Source organism: Oncorhynchus tshawytscha, linkage group LG10, assembly GCF_018296145.1.
Source record: "Oncorhynchus tshawytscha isolate Ot180627B linkage group LG10, Otsh_v2.0, whole genome shotgun sequence".
NCBI classification, from domain to species: Eukaryota; Metazoa; Chordata; class Actinopteri; order Salmoniformes; family Salmonidae; genus Oncorhynchus; species Oncorhynchus tshawytscha.
The window spans coordinates 65,654,950-65,681,176 of record NC_056438.1 but is presented as its reverse complement, the minus strand read 5'-3'; the positions used below and the strand labels follow the sequence as shown (position 1 = coordinate 65,681,176).

The window sequence follows — 26,227 nt, the reverse complement described above, 5'->3', positions numbered from 1 at the left end:
GGGCAGGTAGGGTCCTCTTGGCATCCGCCAAACCCAGATTCATCACTCGGACTCCCAGGTGGTGAAGCGGGATTCATCACTCCAGAGAACGTGTTTCCACTGCTCCAGGGTCTTTACACCACTCCAGCCGAGCTTGGTATTGCGCATGGTGATCTCAGGCTTGTGTGCGGCTACTCGGCCATTGAACCCCATTTCTTGAAGCTCCCGACAAACAGTTATTGTGCTGACGTTGCTTCCAGAGGCAGTTTGGAACCCTGTGGTGAGTGTTGCAACCGAGGACAGACGATTTATACTGCTATGTGCTTCAGCACTCGGCAGTCCTGTTCTGTGAGTTTGTGTGGCCTACCACTTCGCAGCTGAGCTGCTGTTGCTCCTAGATGTTTCCATTTCACAATAACAGCACTTACAGTTTACCTGGGCAGCTCTAGCAGAGCAGAAATTAACTGACTTGTACTACATATAACGTATAATCACTCATAGGGAGGATAAATGCACCTGACAGCATTCCTAATTTGCAAAAATGTCCGTAGAACGTCCAACTCTGAAGTCACCCCATTGAAGTTGACATTTAAAACGTTAAAGGTAAGGGATATAATTGTTTTAATTGAACCTTTATTTAACTTGGCAAGTCAGTTAAGAACACATTCTTATTTACAATGACGACCTTATTTACAATGACAGGTTAAGATAAAGGTTCGTGTAGGTGTTAAAGTCAGGGTTTAGGGTAGGGACTTCCCAAGGATCACAGATAGCCCTAACCTTTGGATAAATAGTCCGTCAGAGGAACGACGGTTGTGCACATGATCCAATACAGTGGACTGATACTGGTTGCTTGACAACGCGCCCGCCAATGACGGTGGTGTTTGTTTTGAAGCCAAGAAGAGGAGGACTTTAAAAAAAATCTATCTTGCCAATGTGGGCTAATATGGCATTCACGGTTAAGAACTACTTAGTTAGCTAACTATAGCTCGATAGAGACGGATTTCACTTATTTAATAAAAATAAAAACTATTGTAGCCTTCTGGAATTGGCAGGCAGGCTAAACAATATAATCCCTCATTCCACGTCGGACCCAAAATCAAGTGAGTATCCACACTAAATTAACGCCGGCACCCAGCCATGGGGAGTTACAGAGAGTCCTAGCTAGTTAGCTACAAAAATATTTTGCAACGTTTCATCAAAACCTAGCTAGCTGCTAGTACTCCAGCAGCTAACTATATATACTGTAGTAGCTTTCTACCTGGCTAGCTAGGTAAACCAGCCAGGTCAACAACGCCAACGGAACAGATTAGCGAACGTTAATAGTAGTTTGCAGAGTTAACTTTTAGCTAACGTTAATCAAAACTTTAGATGACGCCAATTTAATTTGCTAGCTAGTTAACGTTATCTCGCTAAGTGTTTACATGCGAGTGTGACTACGTTTTCAACTGAGCCTCCTATTTATTGATCTCACTTGCAGCATCTCAAAAAATGATAAGACAATATAGTTTGGTGTGTTGATACTAACGTTAGGCTATAACGGTATACTCACACAATGTCTGCTATTGTCAACACTAAAATGTTTGCTTCTTGTCAGTTGCCTGCTCTTATTGGAATCAGATTTATTTTGGGACATAACGTCTATTGGTTGGACTAACTAATACAGACTCTCAATGTTGTGTCCAAAATCATTGGTTGTGTCCCAAAGCTAAATTCAGATGGAGGCACATTGGGCACATTGAGTGGATGTGGCTCTGTAACTCCCCTGTTTTGGTTAAGCGTGACATAAGGGAAACACTAACTCCCATTTAAGTTGAGTGCAGATAAGAGACCAATGCAGCCTGGTTAAATGGATAAGAACACCACATAGCTTCTGCCACTGTGGCTTGATTTACCTTCTACTCCGGTGCTATCAGCAGCGGTGTGTGGGTAAAATCACTGAGGAAGCCAAGCCGGTATAAAAACAATATTACAACCTATGTTGTGATAACTGTTTGCTCCCATTCGAACATCACCGTGATAAACAATAAGGCATGTAAATAAGTCAGTGGTTGAATAAATTTAACTACATATATGTTTGTTTCATCACAAAACAGGCGAGCAACATCTGTTCTGTAAAGTCCACAAAGCAAATATTATACAATGAACAAAAATATAAACACATGTAGCGTTGATCCTCATTAGCTGAAATAAAAGATCCCAGAAATGTTCCATATGCATAAAAAGCTTATTTCTCAAACAAATTCCTGAAATTTGTTTACAACCCTGTTAGTGAGAATTTCTACTTTGCCAAGATAATCCATCCACCGGACAGGTGTGGCATGATCATTACATGTGCAGGTTTGTCATACAACACAATGCCACAGAAGTCTCAAGTTTTAAGGGAGTGTGCAATTAGCATTCTGACTGCAGGAATGTCCACCAGCACTGTTACTAGAGAATTTAATGTTCTCTAACATAAGCTGCCTCAACGTCATTTTAAGGAATTTGGCACAGCCTCTGCTATTGGGCTCCTGAGTGGCGCAGTGGTCTAAGGCACTGCATCTCAGTGTCTCTGGTTCGAATCCAGGCTGTATCACATCCGGCCGTGACTGGGAGTCCCTTAGGGCGGGGGACAATTCGCCCCTGTCGTCCGGGTTTGAATGAAATTGTACTAAAAATAATAATAATTTAGTACCATTTCAACTTTAAACCTTTAAACATGATCAAATCAAGGTTATATATGCTTAGTTTAGTACACTGAAAACAAACGTAGAGACCAAAAACTATTCAGTCCAATGTTGCTAAATATCATGTGGCTGTCCATGGTACTGGTCTCTGTCTCTGTGTGTGTGTGTCTACTTGTAAACTAGTTGACCGCCAATGCCATCCTCTCATGTTGGCAAAACGGTTTATGGCTCTGTAATAGAGGTCGACCGATTTAATCGGAATTCATAACAATCGGAAATCAGTATTTTGGCGCCGATTTTAAAAATTAAATAAATACATTTAAAAAAAATAATATATATATATTATATATATTATATATATATATTTATACCTTTTATTTAACTAGGAAAGTCAGTGAAGAACACATTATTTTCAATGACTGCCTAGGGACGGTGGGTTAACTGCCTTGTTCAGGGGCAGAACGACAGATTTTCACCTTGTCAGCTCTGGGGATTCAATCTTGCACCCTTACAGTAAACTAGGTCCAATGCAATAATTACCTGCCTCTCTCTCATTGCACTCCACAAGGAGACTGCCTGTTACGCGAATGCAGTAAGCCAAGGTAAGTTGCTAGCTAGCATTAAACTTATTTTATAAAATGGCTAGCTAGTTACCGTGCGCTGATAGTGTTTCAAATGTCACTCGCTCTGAGCCTTCTATTAGTTGTTCCCCTTGCTCCACATGGGTAACGCTGCTTCGATGGTGGCTGTTGTCGTTGTGTTGCTGGTTCGAGCCCAGGGAGGAGCGAGGAGAGGGACGGAAGCTATACTGTTACACTGGCAATACTAAAGTGCCTATAAGAACATCCAATAGTCAAAGGTTAATGAAATACAAATGGTTTGGAGGGAAATAGTCCTATAATAACTACAACCTAAATGTCTTACCTGGGAATATTGAAGACTCATTTTAAATTTTTATTTTTTTATTTCACCTTTTATTTAACCAGGTAGGCTAGTTGAGAACAAGTTCTCATTTGCAACTGCGACCTGGCCAAGATAAAGCATAGCAGTGTGAACAGACAAGAGTTACACATGGAGTAAACAATTAACAAGTCAATAACACAGTAGGGAAAAAAAGTCTATATACATTGTGTGCAAAAGGCATGAGGAGGTAGGCGAATAATTACAATTTTGCAGATTAACACGAGTTATAAATGATCAGATGGTCATGTACAGGTAGAGATACTGGTGTGCAAAAGAGCAGAAAAGTAAATAAATAAAAACAGTATGGGGATGAGGTAGGTAAAATTGGGTGGGCCATTTACCGATAGACTATGTACAGCTGCAGCGCTCGGTTAGCTGCTCAGATAGCAGAAGTTGGTGAGGGAGATAAAAGTCTCCAACTTCAGCAATTTTTGCAATTTGTTCCAGTCACAGGCAGCAGAGAAACTGGAACGAAAGGCGGCCAAATGAGGTGTTGGCTTTAGGGATGATCAGTGAGATACACCTGCTAGAGCGCGTGCTACGGGTTGGTGTTGCCATTGTGACCAGTGAACTGAGATAAGGCGGAGCTTTACCTAGCATGGACTTGTAGATGACCTGTGTTTAAAGGAACCATCAGCTTTCATATATTCTCATGTTCTGAGGAAGGAACTGAAACGTTAGCTTTCTTACATGGCACATATTGCACTTTTACTTTCTTCTCCAACACTTTGTTTTTGCATTATTTAAACCAAATCGAACATGTTTCATTATTTATGAGGCTAAATTGATTTTATTAAGTTGTATTATATTAAGTTAAAATAAGTGTTCATTCAGTATTGTTGTAATTGTCATTATTACAAGTACATTTTAAAAAATTGGCCGATTAATTGGTATCGGCTTTTTTGGTCCTCCAATAATCAGTATCGGTATCGGCGTTGAAAAATCATAATAGGTCGACCTCTACTCTGTAATACAGTATGCTTTAATTTTTGTAATCGTAGGCTAGCTTAAATGATGGCTAGCCTAGGATATCAACACAAGCAGACCAGAAACTAAAATTAACTTTTGCTTAGGATTTGATTGGTGTGAAGCCACATACCAACTGTCCTCCCTTGGGGGGGGTTCTGCTCCCGTACAACCCACAGTTGAGCTCTACTCAATGCTGTTTTTTATTTTTAAAAATGTATCAAGGGAAGCCAAATGCTTGCTGGCATCAGTCAATCAAATTCTACAGCTACAATGTCACTCTTTTTGTCCAGACAGCATTAGATACATGGGCTACACATACTGAGACAGAGGAGTGCTGTTTCCCTCGTGCGGTTAATTTCTCTGGTGAGATCCAGCCACTTGCTAATTGATGGAAAATTATAAAAACACTTATTGGTCAAATATTTGTGAGCCTGGGTTTCCTTTGGCATCCACAAATGCATGCCACTGATCACGTGTTGCCCAAGGCTATCAAAACAGTCCAGTCTACAATGGAATGCACACCATGTTTAAACAGAGTACAATAACTGCACCGGGGCCTATTTTTAAAGTGTAGTTACGAGAGTGTAGAATGTGGTTCAGCTTGTTGCACCAGGAAAGTCTTAGGATCATATTATAGTCAAAGGGATCTGACAAATGGAAGGATCATACTGAGGCCCACTTGAATAATGTGTCTGTAGTTGTCTATAGTTTGTTAAAGCCCTTTTTCTCAATCTTAGCATTTTGAATTCCGTGACATTGTTAAACCTTGCACACATCACACAGGTGTGTGTGTGCCTAAAAGCCTCCCTCTGGAATACAGTCACACACGAGCCCAGAGATGGCCGCCTCGCTTCGCGTTCCTAGGAAACTATGCAGTATTTTGTTTTTATTGTGTTATTTCTTACATTGTTGCCCCAGGAAATCTTAGGTTTTATTACATACAGTCGGGAGGAACTATTGGATATAAGAGCAACGTCAACTCCCCAACATTACGTCCAGGAATACGACTTTCCCGAAGCGGATCCTCTGTTTGGTTCACCACCCAGGACAATGGATCGGATCCCAGCCGGCGACCCAAAACAACGGCGCCGCAGAAGGGGCAGACGGCGCAGTCTTCTGGTCAGGCTCTGTAGATGGGCACATCGCGCACCGCTCCCGAGCATACTACTCCGCCGATGTCCAGTCTCTTGACAACAAGGTAGACGAAATCCGAGCAAGAGTTGCCTTCCAGAGAGACATCAGAGATTGTAACTTTCTTTGTTTCACGGAAACATGGCTCACTCGGGATACGTCATCGGAGTCGGTACAGCCACCTGGCTTCTTCACGCATCGCGCCGATAGAAACAAACCTCTCTAGTAAGAAGAAGGGCGGGGGTGTATGCCTTATGATTAACGAGACGTGGTGTGATCATAACAACATACAGGAACTCAAGTCCTTTTGTTCACCTGACCTAGAATTCCTCACAATAAAATGCAGACTGCATTATCTACCAAGAGAATTCTCTTAGATTATAATCAGTTGTGTATATCCCCCTCCAGGCAGACGCATCGACGGCCCTGAAATAACTTCATTTGACTATGTAAACTGGAAACCACATATCCTGAGGCTGCATTTATTGTTGCTGGGGATTTTAACAAGGCTTATCTGAAAACAAGGCTCCCTAAATTTTGTCAGCATATCGAATGCGCAACCTGGGCTGGCGCAACCATGGATCATTGTTATTCTAACTTCCACGATGCATATAAAGCCCTCCCCCTCCCTCCTTTTGGAAAATCTGACCACAACTCTATTTTGTTGCGCCCAGCCTATAGACAGAAACTAAAACAGGAAGCGCTCGGGTCTTTTCAACACTGGTCCGACCAATCAGATTCCACGCTTCAAGATTGCTTCGATCACGTGGACTGGGATATGTTCCGCATAGCGCCGGGCAATAACATTGATGAATACGCTGATTTGGTGAGCGAGTTTATTAGCAAGTGCATCGGTGATGTTGTACCCACAGCGTCTATTAAAACGTTCCCCAACCAGAAACTGTGTATTGATGGCAGCATTGGCACAAAACTGAAAGCGCGAACCACTGCTTTTAATCAGGGCAAGGTGACCGGAAATATGACCGAATACAAACAGTGTAGCTATTCCCTCCAAGGCAATCAAACAAGCTATGCGTCAGTATAGAGACAAAGTGGAGTCGCAATTCAATGGCTCAGACATGAGGTATGTGGCAGGGTCTACAGTCAATCAGGGTCTACAGTCAATCATGGACTACAAAAGGAAAACCAGCCCTGTCGCAGACCACGATGTCTTGCTCCCAGACAAACTAAACAACTTCTTTGCTCGCTTTGAGGACAATACAGTGCCACTAACACAGCCCGCTACCAAAACCTGCGGGCTCTCCTTCACTGCAGCCAACGTGAGTAAAACACTTAAGTGTTAACCCTCGCAAGGCTGCTGGCCCAGACGGCATCCCCAGCCGCGTCCTCAGAGCATGCGCAGACCAGCTGGCTGGTGTGTTTACTGACATATTCAATCAATCCTTATCCCAGTCTGCTGTTCCCACATGCTTCCAAGAGGGCCAGCATTGTTCCTGTTCCCAAGAAAGCAAAGGTAACAGCTAAATTACTATCGCCCCGTAGCACTCACTTCCTTCTTTATGAATTGCTTTGAGAGACTAGTCAAGGACCGTATCACCTCCACCCTACCTGACACCCTAGACCCACTACAATTTGCTTACTGCCCTAATAGGTCCACAGATGACGCAATCACTCTGCCCTAACCCATCTGGACAAGAGGAATATCTATGTAAGAATGCTATTTGTCGACTACCGCTCAGCATTTAACAACATAGTACCTTCAACACGCCCTGTGAAACTGGGTCCTGGACTTCCCGACGGGCCGCCCCCAGGTGGTGAGGGTAGGTAACATCTCCACCCCGCTGATCCTCATCACTGGGGCCCCACAAGGGTGCGTTCTGAGCCCTCTCCTGTACCCCCTGTTCACCCATGATTGCGTGGCCACGCACGCCTCCAACTCAATCATCAAGTTTGCAGACGACACTACAGTGGTAGGCTTGATTACCAACAACGATGAGATGGCCTACAGGGAGGAGGGGAGGGCCCTTGGAGTGTGGTGTCAGGAAAATAACCTCACACTCAATGTCAGCAAAACAAAGGGGATGATCGTGGACTTCATGAAACAGCAGAGGGAGCAGCCCCCATCCACATCGACGGGACAGTAGTGGAGAAGGTGGAAAGTTTTAAGTTCCTTGGCGTACACATCACAGACAAACTGAAATGGTCCACCCACACAGGGCAGCGCCTCTTCAACCTCAGGAGGCTGAAGAAATTCGGCTTGTCACCAAAAACACTCTCAAACCTTTACAGATGCACAATCGAGAGCATCCTGTCGGGCTGTATCACCGCCTGGTACGGCAACTGCTCCGCCCACAACCGTAAGGCTCTCCAGAGGGTAGTGAGATCTGCACAATGCATCACCGGGGGCGAACTACCTGCCCTCCAGGACACCTACACCACCTGATGTCACAGGAAGGCCAAAAAGATCATCAGAGACAACAACCACCCGACCCCATGCCTGTTCACCCCACTATCATCCAGAAGGCGAGGTCAGTACAGCTGCATCAAAGCGGGGACCGAGAGACTGAAAAACAGCTTCTATCTCAAGGTCATCAGACTTAAACAGCCATCACTAACATTGAGTGGCTGCTGCCAACATCCTGACCCATCTCTAGCCACTTTAATAATGAAAAAATGTATGTAATAAATGTATCACTAGCCACTTTAAACAATGCCACTTTATATAATGTTTACATACCCTACATTACTCATCTCATATGTATATACTGTACTCTATACCATCTACTGCATCTTGCCTATGCCGTTCGGCTGTTGCTCATTCATATATTTTTATGGACATATTCTTATTCATTCCTTTACACGTGTGTGTGATATAAGGGAGTTGTTGTGAAATTGTTAGGTTATGGTCGGAACTAGAAGCACAAGCATTTCGCTACACTCGCATTAACATCTGCTAACCATGTGTATGTGACAAATAAAATTTGATTTGAAGTTAACATGCAAACCCTCTTTACTCAAGCTTAAAGTATCACTCTACAGTCCAGTGTAACAAGGCCTGAAAGCCCGTCCCATGCTGGCACGTCACACAGATGACGGTTAATCCTGCATGGTGTTGAAGAATCAACCCAGATTATCCTGCATTAGACGCTTATGTCTTTGGCTTGCTGCTTGATGCTCTATTTCAGGATTCTGTTCCAGTGAGGGAAGCCTCCATCTGTGAGAGACCAACTGATCTCCCTACTATCTTGACACTGTGTTGGCATGGAAAACTAGTGGACTTCAGCAACTATAGAGCCATCAGTAGGTAAGTTGATTCAAATGGCGTCTCTGGGGGGGGAATTGTTTGATTTTATGGGATGCATTTTTGTTACCTAATTTTAGAACGTTTTAAACCTCTTAGTCAGCCAGTCTGAGTCAACTCTTAATGTATCAATTGGTTGTTCTCTGCATTTCCCTACTATGTTTAGAAACCCTTGAGCTCTCCGGCATAGCAAGAATGACTATGTCCCCCTCGTGGCATCATAACAACCTACCTACAATGCACTCCTCCACCATGCCACTGTCCAAGAGTTCCTACAATGTGTTAAGTGCCTTCTGCACTGAGGACAATGTTCCCCGGTGTATCTCTTACATTAATCAGGTACTGCACCATTGAAATGGCTATTTAGGTTACATTTAGAATATCAATACTTTCCCAAATACTCTGAAGGTCGCATTGTGTAATGTGCTGCTTGCTTGTTTATATAGCCGGGTATCAATATTCTTCTTCACTACTTGATTTGAGGTTTTGTGTATCTGAAGCTTCATTTATCTCATGCACTGAATCCTCTGAGTGCTAACCTACTTGTCTGCCCTCTTTTTGGGACCTTGTACAGGAGATGGACTCTCTGGGGTTCTCCTCTGCATGTATTGAGGCCAGCTCAACAGAGGTAAGCGGGGGGCTGAACACTGTGCCAGCCCTGAACAGCATGTATGAGCTGCTCCAGATGCAGCGCCGCAGCCAACACTGCCTGCAGGAGCAGGAGGCGGAGAGTCTGAAGAGCTCCAGCGCCCTGGAACACCTGCAGATCACCAACTCCAGACTCAAGGTCAGGCTGTCTTTCCCATACATCGTTTTCCAGACAGGGTGCATATTGTCAATAGAAAGCTAGGTTGGGGCACCTATAGAATGATAGGAGAAACACTGAGACGGGGGTTTACCGCAACAACACTGACACTCATGTTACTATGTTTCCGATGTACAGTTCATTGTCCTTGGGTGAAAGGTGCTTGCTTACTGCTTATAGGAGAACTTAGTCTTAGTCAAGGTGAGCACATTCACATACACTAGACTATATAATGTTGACATTACATGTACATTTGTGTTTGTTCCCAGGATCAGCTGGAGCTCTCTAAAAGAGAGACGTCAGGACTGCACGAGGCAGAGAGGCAGCTGCAACTCAAAATCAAGACTCTGCAGAACTGCCTTAAAACTGAAAAAGATGAGGTAGACTTTGTAATAAAATTGTTAATCATTACACTCTATATTTAATGATATGCTTATTTAACTGCAATCATCCATGGGAAATGTAGTTTCAGTGTGTGAGCCTGCCAAACCAGGGTCGTGTTCAGTAGGGCACACCGTAGCAAAGCATTATGCAACAGGAAATTGTGTTCATGTTGGACAAGTTCAGGTAGTACTTCCCAGTTTCTAAATGTTTTCTCCCTACTGAACACACCCCAGGTGCAGAAGCTCCAGAGCATCATCGCCAGCAGAGCCTCTCAGTACAGCCATGATGCCAAGAGGAAGGAGAGGGAGAGCACCAAACTCAAAGAACGCCTCAACCAGCTACTGGTGGAAAAGAGGGATAAGAAACTTGGTAGGGGTGCTGGATCATGTTCTCAAGACATAGTTTCCTCCTCCTTATTCCAAAGGTTGTTGGAAATGTGGATCTTTGCAACCAAGTATCTTAAAAATTAAAAATAAACACCCATAAAAAACAATCTGTCTTTATAAAAAGTCCCTAATTTTCTTTTTATCTCTACTAGCGATTGACGTATTGAACTACTTGGGACGGGCTGATGGGAAGAGAAGCCAATGGAAGACTGGAAAGGTCGAGGCCAGGTAACAATACTCCTCAAACTGAACCATGTCTGTTTTTAAGTGCATTCATCAACTCTTGATGCAACAAATCCTACATGGCTTTGGAGAAGCCACTTTGATGGGGTGTGTTTATTTGCCATTATTGTAGACATGAGGGGGAGATGTACAGGTCCCTGCTGAGTGACTATGAGGTTCGTCATAGAGCCCTGATGCTGGAGAACGTTGAGTTGAAGAAGGTGCTGCAGCAGATGAAGCGGGAGATGGTGTCCATTCTGAGTCCTAGTCCTAGGAAACCATGCTCCAGCTTCAGAGACCATGTGGAAGACAGCCTAGAACTGAGTACCAGAAGTCCCCTACGTGACAGTACAGTGAGCTCCAAAAGTATTGGGACAGTGACACATTTTAAATAAGAATAGAATGTTTCTAAACTTCTACATTATTGTGGATGTTACCATGATTACGGAATTAATCTTGGATAATGATTGAGAAAGTAATTATCATATCTGCAATCATGGTAGCATCCACATGAATGTAGAATTGTTTAGAAACATTCTATTCTTATTTACAATAAAAGGGACTCCAAAATGACATGTTATTTACCATTCATTTCTATTGGGTACCAAATAATATGAAACACAACCAAAACAAACAACAAATGCATCCAACAAGTTTGTAGTGACAATCTTCATCTAATCATTGCGTGCTAGGAATTTGGGAACAAATACTAAACTTTTGACTACTAATATAAATATGTGATTTGTTAATTCTTTTAGTCCCCTATGATGGACTTTGTACAAAAAGTGTTGTAATTTCTAAATGGTTCACCTGATATGTATGAAGAAAAAGAACTTGAATTAAAAATGTCTGCACTTGAACCTTATAGCCGTTGTATAATTTAAAATCCAAAGTGTTGGAGTACAGAGCCAAAACATTAAGATGTATCGCCGTCCCAATACTTTTGGAGCTCACTGTAGATGCAAGACCTAATACATTTTGATAATACTCTTACAAGATCTCTAAGCACTTTACATTACGTATGGGAGTGACATCTTTTAACGTTGTTCATTGTTGTGCCTTCAGGCCGGCTCCGACAGGGATAAGGAGGTTGGCGACTGCAGTAGAGAGACCCTGGACCAGTCATGTGAACACGCCCGGGAGCAGCTGACCAATAGCATCCGGCAGCAATGGAGGAGACTGAAGAGCCACATGGAGAGACTGGACAGCCAGGGTACAGACATCATCACATCACCCATATTACCAAAGAAGTTAACAATAAATCAGTAACTCAATGGTTATCAATGGTTTTCTCTGGGAATTAACTGGTGTTGTATGTTAGCAGTTGATGTTACTCTTCAATTGCACAGCAAATCAGGGGGAGAAAAATGGGTTTATTCAAAGGGGACAAATCATAGATGTTATGCTGAGAGGTAGATTTTAATTCTCCCCTGTCCTCAGTGATTCTCTTCACAGAACAAAGTGACAGGATGTAGTTTCATAACCCAACCCTAGCCTGTGGTTGACCAATTATAATTCCTTACAATAAAAGGAGCCATTGGCCAAATAAGTATCCGGTTTCAGGCTAACTGCCTTGACAAATTCCTCCCATGTCTCTGACCCATTGATCATTAATTCCCTATTACCGAAAAACCACTGTTTCCGTTGATTAAACACAAAGGGCATATTTTACTTCTTGTTACAATAAGAAATAGATTTCAAACAAAGTTATAGAAAATAAGTGTTAACAGGTGTAATGATGTCTCTTACGATTCCTACCACATCCTGTATTAGGAGAGAACTCCCAAAATGAATAATTGTCTGCAAGACAATAATATTAAATTGTCCTATTGTCAAGGTAATCATTCACAAAGTCCTTAAAGTGACCAGCCGGTATCAACTATTAACTGTAACCCATGATAAGGATGTAGTTTCTTACAGCACTTACGTCTGCTTTTACAACCCTCACCTGTAATTGTTGAATTTGTTCTTTTATCTGTTCACAAAGAGCCCTCAAACTATCTGTATCTCTCCAACGTCTGATCACGCTTATCAAGACATTTCTCATCCCGCTTCCTTACTTTGGCTAATACAGTTAGACCATCTTGTTTTTGTCAACGAGTTAGACGTTCTCTGTATTTTCCCCAAGCTTTTTGTATATCAGACAGATTCCATCTTTGTCAACAATGACAGAATATTTCTTTATTGCTTGCCTACACTTCTCCACTTTGAAATGGTTCTTCATATCACTAGACCGTGACATTAATGTATTTTTCATGCTCACATCCGGAGGAGCTGTTCTGCCCTTCTCCAGTGGTTCTCGAACTTAAAAATGGCATTACATTAACTTCAAAAGATGTATAATATATATCTCTGGTTATATACAGTTGAAGTCGGAAGTTTACATACACTTAGGTTGGAGTCATTAACTCGTTTTTCAAACACTCCACAAATTTCTTGTTAACAAACTATAGTTTTGGCAAGTTGGTTAGGACATCTACTTTGTGCATGACACAAGTCATTTTTCCAACAATTGTTTAGACATTATTTTACTGTATCACAATTCCAGTGGATCAGAAGTTTACATACACTAAATTGCCTTTAAACAGCTTGTAAAATTCCAGAAAACGATGCCATGGCTTTAGATGCTTCTGATAAACTAATTGACATTTGAGTCAATTGGAGGTGTACCTGTGGATGTATTTCAAGGCCTACCTTCAAACTCAGTGCCTCTTTGCTTGACAGTTTGGGAAAATCAAAAGAAATCAGCCAAGACCTCAAAAACATTGTGGATTGCCACAAGTCTGGGTCATCCTTGGGAGCAATTTCCAAATGTCTGAAGGTACCACGTTCATCTGTATAAACACCATGGGATCACGCAGCTGTCATACCGTTCAGGAAGGAGACGTGTTCTGTCTCCTAGAGATGAACGTACTTTGGTGGGAAATGTGCAAATCAATCCCAGAACAACAGCAAAGGACCTTGTGAAGATGCTGGAGGAAACGGGTACAAAAGTATCTATATCCACAGTAAAACGAGTCCTATATCGACATAACCTGAAAGGCCTCTCAGCAAGGAAGAAGCCACTGCTCCAAAACCGCCATAAAAAAGCCACACTACGGTTTTCAACTGCACATGGGGACAAAGATCGTACTTTTTGGAGAAATGTCCTCTGGTCTGATGAAACAAAAATAGAACTGTTTGGCCATAATGACCATTGTTATGTTTGGTGAAAAAAGGGGGATGCTTGCAAGCCGAAGAACACCATCCCAACCGTGAAGCACGGGTGGCAGCAACATGTTGTGGGGTGCTTTGCTGCAGGAGGGACTGGTGCACTTCACAAAATAGATGGCATCATGAGGTAGGAAAATTGTGTGGATATATTGAAGCAACATCAAGACATCAGTCAGGAAGTTAAAGCTTGGTGGCAAATGGGTCTTCCAAATGGACAATGACCCCAAGCATACTTCCAGAGTTGTGGCAAAATGGCTTAAGGACAACAAAGCCAAGGTAAGGGCTTGCGATGGCCACTCCATGACCTCAATCCTATAGAAAATCCGTGGGCAGAACTTAGTGTGTGCGAGCAAGGAGGCCTACAAACCTGTCTCAGTTACACAAGCTCTGTCAGGAGGAATGGGCCAAAATTCACCCAAGTTATTGTGGGAAGCTTATGGAAAGCGTCCCAAAATATTTGACTCAAGTAAAAACAATTTAAACGCAACGCTACCAAATACTAATTGAGTGTATGTACACTTCTGACCCACTGGAAATGTGTTGAAATAAATAAAAGCTTAAATGAATCATTCTCTCTAATATTATTATTATTATTATTATTATTATTATTATTATTTCACGTTCTTTAAAATTAAGTGGTGATCCTAACTGACCTAAGATGGGACATTTTTACTAGGATTAAATGTCAGGAATTGTGAAACTGATTTTAAATGTATTTGGCTAAGGTGTATGTAAACTTCCGACTTCAACTGTATTTATTTAACCCTTCGGACTCAAACTTCCTTCTCAAACACATTGTTTCTGTAGGGCCTGGTTACCCATAACTTGTTTACTTCAAAACATTGAAGTCTTTTATATTACCCACACGTGTAAAAATTGCTACTCAACTAGAAACTCACTTCTATGCAAAAAGGTTTCACAAAAAGGACTCACATTGTTTTTAATAGAAGACTTGAATCCCTATAATATAGATTTAACAAACCTAGAGCAAAGGACCCAAACCTTGTACATCACAGATGTGTATCACTCATTGCATGCACTAATTTTAACCTAATTTGGTTATTTTAAATGATATAGGTCTAGACTCACCCAACAATGTTTAGCAGTCAATCAGGAGATTAAGAGTTGAATCCTGTGGGTTGTGCTCAGCCCTCCCTTTCCCTGTATAAACACACAGTTGAGTTTTTCCGTGTTCAAGACCAATTCATCCGCGTCAAGGCACCAAGTGTTAGCAGTTGATGTTACTCTTCAATAACAGACCCCAAAGCAAATCGGGGGGGAGAAAAAAATTGGTTTATTCAAAGAGGATAAATCAGATCTGTCCTCAGTGATTCTCTGCACAGAACAAAGGGACCGGATGTAGTTTTATAACCCTAGCCTGTGGTTGACCAATTAGAAGTCCTTGCAATAAAACTGGGCCAATAGCCAAATAACAAGTATCCTGTTTCAGGCTCACTGCCTTGACAAATTCCTCATGTGTCTCTGACCCATTGATCATTAATTCCCTATTACAGGAAAAACTACTGTTTCCATTGATTGTTAGTACTCTTGACCTTTTAGTCATCTGCATTGTCTATTTATCTTCAAAATATTCTTACATGTAGGTACTGTACATGACAATCAATTTAAAATCACTACCAGTACTGTGGCATTTGAAACTATTCTGCTGCCAAAACATTCTATATTTCTTCACCGTTGATCAGAATGTGTTGTGTCATCAGCCTCCCTGGTGCAGCAGAGCCAGCAGCGTGCTGGTAAAGAGCTGGTCCCCAGACAGATCCATGAGGAGGAGATGGAGAGGATGAGACTGGAGGTCCAGCAGTGTAAAGATTTCATCCAGACACAGCAGCAGCTCCTACAGGTTAGTAAGACCCACATCACAACCCAAGGCTCTCTTTTCAAACCGAGCTACAAATATCTATAGTACATCTGGTTTTATTGCCTTGAATTTGAGCCTTACTAATCTTGTTCCCAGACACTTACGACCAAATGCGTGAAGGGTCTGGTGGACCAACGCGTCGAACTTGGCCTTCGTTAGAGAATACAGAAAGGGCGGGAGAACGTCCTGGTGCATATGCATTGGCTTAATCTACCAACCAATCATCTCCCACAACACCTTCCCCCTAACCCTCCCCTGTACGCTAGCACACCACAAACACAGAGCCACACCTTGCAGTTGTGTCGTTCGCAAAAATTAAATTGACACTTGACTCAGTAAGGTCACTCTCACTAAGGCCAACTTTGAACCATTGATGTACCAGGGGTGTAATCATTAGTTCAAACATTTTTGCAACTAAAATCACATTTCAATCACATTTATTTATAAAGCCCTTATCAGCTGATGTCAAAGTGCTGTACAGAAACCCAGCCTAAAACCCCAAACAGCTAGCAATGCAGGTGTAGACGCACAGTGGCTAGGAAAAAGGCCAGAACCTAGGAAGAAACCTAGAGAGGAACCAGGCTGAGGGGTGGCCAGTTCTCTTTTGGCTGTGCCGGGTGGCGATTGTAACAGAATATAGCCAAGATGTTCAAATGTTCGTAGATGACCAGCAGGGTCAAATAATAATAATAATCACAGTGGTTGTCGAGGGTGCAATAAGTCAGCACCTCAGGAGTAAATGTCACTTGGCTTTTCATTACTGATTTTATATTTTTGTATCTACCTTCTACTGCTCCTGCTGTCTCTACAGAGTTGAAAACAGCAGGTCTGGGAAAGGTAGCACGTCCAGTGAACAGGTCAGGGTTCCATAGCCGCAGGCAGAGCAGTTGAAACTGAAGCAGCAGCATGACCAGGTGGACTGGGGACAGCAAGGAGTCATCAGGCTAGATAGTCCTGAGGCATGGTCCTAGGGCTCAGGTCCTCAGAGTGTGAATTAGAGAGAGCATACTTAAATTAACACGGGACACCAGATAAGACAGGAGAAATATTCCAGATATAACAGACTGACCCTAGCCCCCCGACACAAACTATTGCAGCATAAATACTGGAGGCTGAGACTGGAGGGGTCTGGAGACACTGGCCCTGTCTGAAGATGCCCCCGGACAGGGCCAAACAGGCAGGATATTACCCCACCCACTTTGCCAAAGCACAGCCCCCACACCACTAGAGGGATATCTTCAACCACCAACTTACCATCCTGAGACAAGGCCGAGTATAGCCCACAAAGATCTCCCCCATGGTTCAACCCAAGGGTGGGCGCCAACCCGGACAGGAAGATCACGTCAGTGACTCAACCCACTCAAGTGATGCACCCCTCCTAGGGATGGCATGGAAGAGCACCAGTAAGCTAGTGACTCAGCCCCTGTAATAGGGTTTGAGGCAGAGAATTCCAGTGGAGAGAGGGGAACCGGCCAGGCAGAGACAGCAAAGGTGGTTCGTTGCTCCTGTGCCCTTCCGTTCACCTTCACACTCCTGGGCCAGACTACACTCAACCTACTGAAGAGATGAGTCTTCAATAAAGACTGCGTCTCACATGGTTAGGCAGACCATTCCATGAAAATGGAGCTCTATAGGAGAAAGCCCTGCCTCCAGCCTTTTGCTTAGAAATTCTAGGGACAATGAGGCCTGCGTCTTGTGACCGTAGCGTACGTGTAGGTATGTACGGCAGGACCAAATCTGAAAGATAGGTAGTGCTTTGTAGGTTAGCAGTAAAACCGTAATCAGCAAAGCCTTGACAGGAAGCCAGTGTAAGGAGGCTAGCCCTGGAGTAATATGATCAAATTTTGGGGTTCTAGTCAAGAGTGCTAAACATGGCTGCTAGAATAACTGAAGTTTATTTAATGCTTTATCCGGGTAGCTGGATAGTAGAGCATTGCAGTAGTCTAACCTAGAAATAACCAAAGCATGGATACATTTTTGGACAAAGTTTCTGATTTTTGCAATGTTACATCGATGGAAAAAGCTATCCTTGAAACAGTCTTGATATGTTCGTCAAAAGAGAGATTAGGGTCCAGAGTAACGCCGAGGTCCTTCAGTTTTATTTGAGATGACTGTACAACCATCAAGATTAATTGTCAGTCAACAGAAGATCTCTTTGTTTCTTGGGACCTAGAATTAGCATCTCTGTTTTGTCAGAGTTTAAAAGTAGAACATTTGCCTGCCATCCACTTATGTCTGAAACACAGGCTTACAGATAGGGCAATTTTGGGGCTTCACTAAATGAGTTCGTATTGGACAAATTCAGGTAGGTCCCTCCATTTCATTAGCTTCTGTTTAGGAAAGGTTTTGCAACAGAGTTGGTGTAATGAATACGCCCCAGACTTATGTGCTGTGTGCAATGCCCTGGGGATGAGGTTAGTCTAATAGACACTTACAGGAGTTATTCAGTCAAATGTTATGTCTGTTTCCTCTTCCTTGTGTTTGTCTGTGTGTGAGCAGCAGCAGTTAAACTCTCCCTGCTATGATGATGAGACTGCTGCTCTTCTGAATGACTGCTACACTCTGGAGGAGAAGGAGCGTCTCAAAGAGGAGTGGAGGCTCTTTGACGAGCAAAGGAAGAACTTTGAGAGGGAGAGGGAGAACTTCACTGAAGCTGCCATTCGCCTCGGATATGAGGTATCCATTGTTGTTTTTGGAAAGTTCTCGACATGGAAGAATTATATTTAGCCAAGATGTGTCACTTAAAGGCCCAGTACAGTCATTCATTTTTCCTGTGTTGTATGTATATCCATACTAAACTCAGCATAAAAAGAAACATTCCTTTTTCAGGACCCTGTCTTTCAAAGATAATTAGTAAAAATCCAAATAACTTCACAGCTCTTCATTGTAAAGGGTTTATACACTGCTTGTTCAATGAACCATAAACAATTAAAGAATGTGCACTTGTGGAAAGGTCGTTAAGACACTAACAGCTTACAGACGGTAGGCAATTAAGGTCACAGTTATGAAAACTTTGGACACTAAAGAGGCCTTTCTACTGACTCTGGAAAAACACCAAAAGAAACATGCTCAGAGTCCCTACTCATCTGTGTCAACATGCCTCATCTGTGCCATCTGCAGTTCTCCTGCTCATCTGTGTCAACGTGCCAAGGAGGCATGAGAACTGCAGATGTGGCCAGGGAAATAAATTAGAATGTCCGTACTGTGAGACGCCTAAGACAGCGCTACAAGGAGACAGGATGGACAGCTGATCGTCCTCGCAGTGGCAGACCACGTAACACCTGCACAGGATTTGGTACATCCGAACAGGACACCTGCGGGACGGGTACAGGATGGCAACAACAACTGCCCGAGTTACACCAGGAACGCACAATCCCTCCATCAGTGCCTAGACTGTTCGCAATAGGCTGAGAGAGGCTGGACTGAGGGCTTGTAGGCCTATTGTAAGGCAGGTCCTCACCAGACATCACCGGCAACAACGCCGCCTATGGGCACAAACCCACCGTCGCTGGACCAGACAGAACTGGCAAAAAGTGCCCTTCACTGAAGTCGCGGTTTTGTCTCACCAGGGGTGATGGTCGGATTTGCGTTTATCGTCGAAGGAATGAACGTTACACCAAGGCCTATACTCTGGAGCAGGATCCATTTGAAGGTGGAGGATCCGTCATGGTCTGGGGTGGTGTGTCACAGCATCATCGGACTGAGCTTGTCGTTGCAGGCAACCTCAATGCTGTGCGTTACAGGGAAGACATCCTCCTCCCTCATGTGGTACCCTTCCTGCAGGCTCATCCTGACATGACCCTCCAGCATGACAATGCCACCAGCCCTACTGCTCGTTCTGTGCGTGACTTCCTGCAAGACAGGAATGTCAGTATTCTGACATTTCCAGCGACGAGCCCGGATCTCAATCCCTCAATCCCAATTGGTCCAGCGTCATCCGGGTTAGGGAGGGTTTGGCCAGCAGGGATATCCTTGTTTCATTGTGCACTAGCGACACCTGTGGCGGGCCGGGCGCAATACACGCTGACCAGGTCGCCAGGTGTTTCCTCCGACACTGGTGCGGCTAGCTTCCGGGTTGGATGTGCGTTGTGTCAAGAAGCAGTGCGGCTAGGTTGGGTTGTGTTTCAGAGGACGCATGGCTTCTTAACCTTTGCTTCTCCCAAGTCCGTACGGGAGTTGCAGTGATGAGACAAGACTAACTACTACCAATTGGATACCACGAAATTGGGGAGAAAAAAGGGTTTAAAAAAAAAAAAGAACTGGTAAATCTGGTGCAGTCCATGAGGAGGAGATGCACTGCAGTACTTAATGCAGCTGGTGGCCACACCAGATACTGACTGTTACTTTTGATTTTGCCCCCCCCCCCTGTTCAGGGGCACATTATTCCATTTCTGTTAGGCACATGTCTGTGGAACTTGTTCAGTTTGTCTCATGACTCTTGTTATGTTCATACAAATATTTACACATGTTAAATTTGCTGAAAATAAACGCAGTTGACTGTGAGAGGAGGTTTCTTTTTTGCTGAGTTGATGAGGTTGAAATCAGGGCTGTGGTGGTCAATACATGTTGTCTGCTGGTGATTGTCAAGCAAATAACTGACTGTTAATTAACCTCTCTGGGATACGCTAGTGTCCCACCTGGCCAAAAGCCAGTGAAAATGCAGAGCGCCAAATTCAAATAAATTACTATAAAAAAAATCGACCTTTCATGATATCACACACCAAATTAAAGCTACACTTGTTGTGAATCCAGCCAACATATCAGATTTCAAAAATACTTTTCGGCGAAAGCAAACAATGCTATTATCTGAGGATAGCACCTCCGTAAACAAAGAGAAAGCATATTTCAACCCTGCAGGCTCGACACAAATCACAGAAATAAGAATATAAATCATGCCTTTTGCCGAGCTTCTTTTGTTGGCCCTCCAATATGTCCCATAAACATCACAAGTGGTCCTTTTTGTTCGCTTAATTCCGTCGATATATATCCAAAATGTCAATTTATTTGGCTAGTTTGATCCAGAAAAACACCGGTTCCAACTTGCGCAATGTGACTACAAAATATCTCAAAAGTTACCTGTAAACTTTGCCAAGACATTTCAAACTACTTTTGTAATACAACTTTAGGTATTTTTTAAAGTAAATAATCGATCAAATTGATGACTGGATGATCTGTGTTAAATACAGGAAGAAAGCAAACTGACGCTACATTTCTGGTCACGCACCTCTATCAGTACACTTGAAGTGACCCTCGTTTTGAACAGGGCTGCTTCATTACACAAAGGAAAAACCTCAACCAATTTCTAAAGACTGGTGACATCCAGTGGAAGCAGTAGGAAGTGCAAGAAGGTCCCTTAGAAATCTGGGTTCCCAATGAAAACTCATTGAAAAGAGTGACCTAAAAAAATAAAAATCTGAATGGTTTGTCCTCGGGGTTTCGCCTGCTACATAAGTTCTGTTATACTCACAGACAAGATTCACAGTTTTTAGAAACTTCAGTGTTTTCTATCCAAATCTACTAATAATATGCATATCTTCGGGGATGAGTAGCAGGCAGTTGAATTTGGGCATGCATTTCATCCGGACGTGAAAATACTTCCCCCTGTCACCAAGAAGTTACCAAACACATTTAGCATCTCCTGGCTTCCACACATAGCTTACAAGCCACTTATGCAGACCTTTGGAATAGTTAAAACATTTTTAAAGTCTAATAAATCCATGTAATATAACCTACACCATCACAATAAAGTACTTTATTTTAGACAAGTCTAAAGAAGCATGATATGAAGAAAATGTCTATTTCAGAAGAACAGAATAGCATTGTCCTGATCTGGCTATGCCAAATGGCTGTGGGCTCCACTAGTTAATTTAGCAGACACGATTTGCTTAGATTTCCTTGGCATTATAGTATGAATACAATTGAACATGGCTGAATAAAATAAATATTTTCTCAATGACTTGAGGGAGTGCACACATGCAGCTATTGTGTTGAGCGGTTAACCAAAGACATAGGTACTCCTATATGCTTAATTGAGTTAATGTAACTTTAGTAGTTCTACAAACGTTGGGCTATATATCTTGATTTTTGATACATTGTAAGGTTGCATGACACGACTCTAATGAGGATTTGAAAAAAAGTAGCTTGAAAGGCATAAGCTCTGATTTTTTGTTTTTAGTGCAGGCTGTTCATACTTCATCAGTCTCATTCACAATTTGACAAGCACTTGATAATGTATCGAATTCCCCAGCGGCATCCCATTTGTGTGGCCGTAATGTAAAGAGAAGCAATGTGCTTAATATTAAGAAAGTTGAGAAATAATTATAGTAGGCCTAGCCTATAGAAGCTGTTGTGATCCTTTTTTAAATAGAGTCCATCATTTGGTTCTCTCACAATTGCATAGCCTATAGAAATGTTGCGCAACATGAGCTCATGGGCTCAAGTGTTTTGATTTAGATTTTCGATAACATTTGCATTGACGTCAGAGTGATAAGAGGGACAATGGAGTGCTGAGTACCAGGCAAATGGCAAGTTTGGTAGGCTACTAATGACCATCTGCAGCATCGGAGCTTGGAAAAGCCTAATTACCGTGACAAAATGGTCAAGTGGAATTGAACTGCCATCATGACTCGTGACCGCTGGTGTGGCAGTAATACGGCCACTTAACATCCCTAGTTGGAATAATACTGTAAAATTGTGATGCCCTTTTAGTGTAAGAGCTGTTTGAAAAGACCACCTGAAATTTCAGCCTGTTTTGGTAGGATGGTGTAATCACCAGGTAATAAATGACTTAATAAACCAATAGTTTCAAAACTAGTTTTCAGTTTTCCACTCCTTACTCAGACCACACAGACAGTCCTAGCAAAAATCTTGCTTGAGAAATTGTTCTTTTTGACCATTTTTAATAATTGAGTGAACATTTTTTAAAGTCTGCATTGGAACTTGAATTGCTTCTTAGCCCTGTTTTGTCCATTTTTTGTTTTCACAGAAAAAGGCTTTCGAGGAAGACCGTGCCTCGTGGCTCAAGAATCAGTTCTTGAACATGACTCCATTTGTGGACCGAAAAAGACATTCTGCATCAGAAACTCAACATGCCTTATCAACTAGTACGTCGTATATTTATGCTGCAGTATTTCAAAATAATAATTTTAAAATACCTTAATATTCTAATGTGTGGTTTGTTTTATGCATGGTTGGTCATAATTGTGTTTTCCTTTCTAGGTAGTGAGCCCGATATGAGGATCCCCTCCACTCCAGCCAGGCTGACCAAATCCCGGACGTACACTGCGTTCTCCACTCCTAAAGCTGTCGCTGGCATGCCCTCCACAGCTGATCTCTACCACACACTACGCCTCATACCAGACAGCAGCAGGTGCTCCATCCCAGCTTGCTATTGTCATTTGAAGTTTTTGACACGTGTTTCAAGTTTTATTAGTTGTATATATGGGATACGCATGGTATACATCGTCCAATAAAATTATTACTAGCAAGTACCTTCTCGACAATGCAACAACAAGAAATAATAAAAGATAAGAAAACTAACGTATAGTAAATGGCTCAGTACAACAGAATAAACTGTGATAAATCACATGAAATTTAAATCAATGTCTTAAACCAGTGCTGGGAAGTAAATCAATAGAATATTGATCATCACAAATCAGATTTTCTTTGGTTGCAGGTTTAATTGCGGGTGTAGCGAAATTCTCGTCTCCCTAGTTCCAATAATGCAGTACTATCTAACAAAACACACATCTAAAGTAAAAAATGGAATTAAGAAATGTAGAAACATTTAGTAAGAGCAACTCTAGTGACCAGCAACCGACGACAGACCGCGCTTCAGCACTCAGTGGTCCTGTTCTGTGAGGTTGTGTGGCCTACTACTTTGCGGCTGAGCCATTGTTGGTCCTAGACATTTCCACTTCACAATAACAGCACTTAATTGACCGGGAAGCTCTAGCAGGGCAGAAATTTGACCAACTGACTTGTTGGAAAGGTGGCATCCTATGACTGTGCCACGTTGAAAGTCGCTGAGCTCTTCAGTAAGGCCAATGTTTGTCTATGGAGATTGCATGACGGTGGTAAAACCAGTATATAAACATTATTAAAGTGACCAGCGTTCCATGTTTATGTACAGAAGGCAGCAGCCTCTAAGGTGCAGGGATGAGTAACCAGGTGGTAGCCGGCTAGACAGTGACTAAGTTCAGGGCAGTGTACTTGGTGGAGGCCGGCTAGTGATGGCTATTTAGCTTTGATGAACCTGTACTGACCTCGCCTTCTAGATGATAGTGGGGTGAACAGGCCGTGCTCAGGTGACTGAGGTCCTTGATCTTCTTGGCCTTCCTGTGACACTGGGTGCTGTAGATGTCCTGAAGGGCAGGCAGTGTGCTCTCGGTGATGCGTTGGGCTGACCGCACCACCCTCTGGAGAGCCCAGGGTTTGGGGGTGGTGCGGTTGCTGTAATACAGCCCAACGGGATGCTCTCAATGGTGCATCTCTATAACTGTGTGCGGGTCTTGGGGGCAAAGCCAAATGTCTTCAGTCTCCTAAGGTTGAAGAGGCGCTATTGTGCCTTCAACACACTGTGTGAGTGGACAATTTCAGATTGTCAGTGATTTGTACTCTGAAGAACTTGAAGCTTTTCACCTTCTCCGCTGTAAGGCTCTCTTTCTGTGTGGTTTATGATCAACCCTTGTTTGTGCTTTATTCCTCAGCTCTTCCAGAGGCAGTTCAAAACGAGGGAGCTGGCAGGAGTCCAACATCATCCATAGTAGAGAAGATTCTCGGGTCAGGTCCAGGGACAGATACGGAGGTGGAGACTGCTGCAGTATCTTCTCGCTAGGGTTAGAGGAAAACAGCCTCACCTGAAGACACTCCAGTGACATTTATATTACTGTGGACTCAACAGACCACTCAGATGGCAGTCCAAGGCCGTGTTCATTAGGCACCAAACAGAAGAAAATGTAATGTAACGGAAGGGCTTCCTGGATTTGTCCAATATGTCACACTCATTTTTGTTTACTGTTTTGTGCCCTAATGAACATGACCCATGTTTCAACACCACCACTGTCTCAGGACGAACAGTGGTACATCGTTGTTCACCAAAACTCAATTGAATCAGAACTTTAATGAACATGTAGATTTGTTTTTGTTTTTCTTTATTTTAGATTTTTACTGAGTAAAGCATCTCCAAGTCTAAGTGTGAAGTGGCAGCCAAACCTTGATTTGGGTAAATCAGGGTTCTGCTAATACCAATTCGGTGCCTTTTTTAGATAAGTTACTTGGTCAACAAATTTGTCACAATTTTAACATTCACATGTTCAACTTTTTTTTTTTAACACGTTTTCCCATCAAGAGGTGTTGAATCTACAAATGATTATAGTAATTGCTTATTAAGTTCCCAATATAGTAACAGGGTTGACGATGTCATCCTATATCAGCCATTAATGTCCTTGTGACAGGGGGAATGGAAGTTTGTGGTGTGCAACAGGGAGTGGCAATTGAATGTAAGCTTCACCATTTTTTTTATTGTTAATTTTTTCTAGCCTGTATCTATGGGTAGCAGGGTTGACTTGTTATGCTCGACCTGCTCAGTTTCACTACAAAACACCAGAAAATGGCCAAAAAGAATAGAACCAGCTCACCTGCTTTTACAGTATGATTTTACTATTAGATGTTCAATGTTTCATTAGAATAAAAAAGGATTAGTTTCATTAAAACAAGAGCTCAGCTCATGTAACAGGGTTGACCTTAAAATGAGGGATAGACAAATGAATCACTAATCCATTAAATAAATCATCTTCAGAAATGGCTATCAAAGCAACAATAACTAGGGCTTTACAATGATGGGGAAATGTTGGTTAAAATCTTCCTAGAAGTCACTGAGGGTGCATGGAGGGACATATCTAAATGCTGAATTTTGGCACTTTAGCAGGTCTTTACTCATTAAAAATAGGAATTATTTTATTCTCCATGAAAGAGAATTTAATTTAACAGACTTCTAAAATACAATATTGGTGCACAATTTCTACTTAAACAGAAAATCCACTCAAACGATATTTCTGTATTTTTAATTTTTTTGTCATTGGTCGCATGTTTTATATGGGCCCCAAAATGTTTTGCATGTCAGCAGTCAAGTTTAAGATATTGGACTTTCAAGAGATGCAAAAGGCACTTTTTTTGTGGAACGAACCAGATATTTTACTGAAAATGTGCGAAAAGCTATCAATAGGCAACTGCCTAGTCCTGAATGTTTACACATTGTTTTCACCACAGATCATTAATATTATTTTAATTAACTTTATTCTAAATGTTTAATGTTAAGTGATATGCTGCTCTGAAACTGCAATAAATGTATTTATTTTTAACTGA

General features: G+C 42.4%; 1 protein-coding gene across 1 annotated transcript; it reads left to right on the top strand.

The window, feature by feature from the left end:
- The first annotated feature begins 890 nt into the window (after positions 1-890).
- Positions 891-26,227, top strand: LOC112260670 (afadin- and alpha-actinin-binding protein). The gene is made up of 14 exons (XM_024435955.2): positions 891-1,082; positions 8,858-8,976; positions 9,140-9,312; positions 9,548-9,760; positions 10,048-10,158; positions 10,396-10,531; positions 10,701-10,776; positions 10,904-11,123; positions 11,836-11,983; positions 15,705-15,844; positions 18,362-18,538; positions 22,848-22,965; positions 23,081-23,231; positions 24,571-26,227. Exons 3-14 carry the CDS (start codon positions 9,169-9,171, stop codon positions 24,722-24,724), a joined length of 1,788 nt encoding a protein of 595 aa, XP_024291723.1. The 5' UTR covers positions 891-1,082; positions 8,858-8,976; positions 9,140-9,168; the 3' UTR covers positions 24,725-26,227.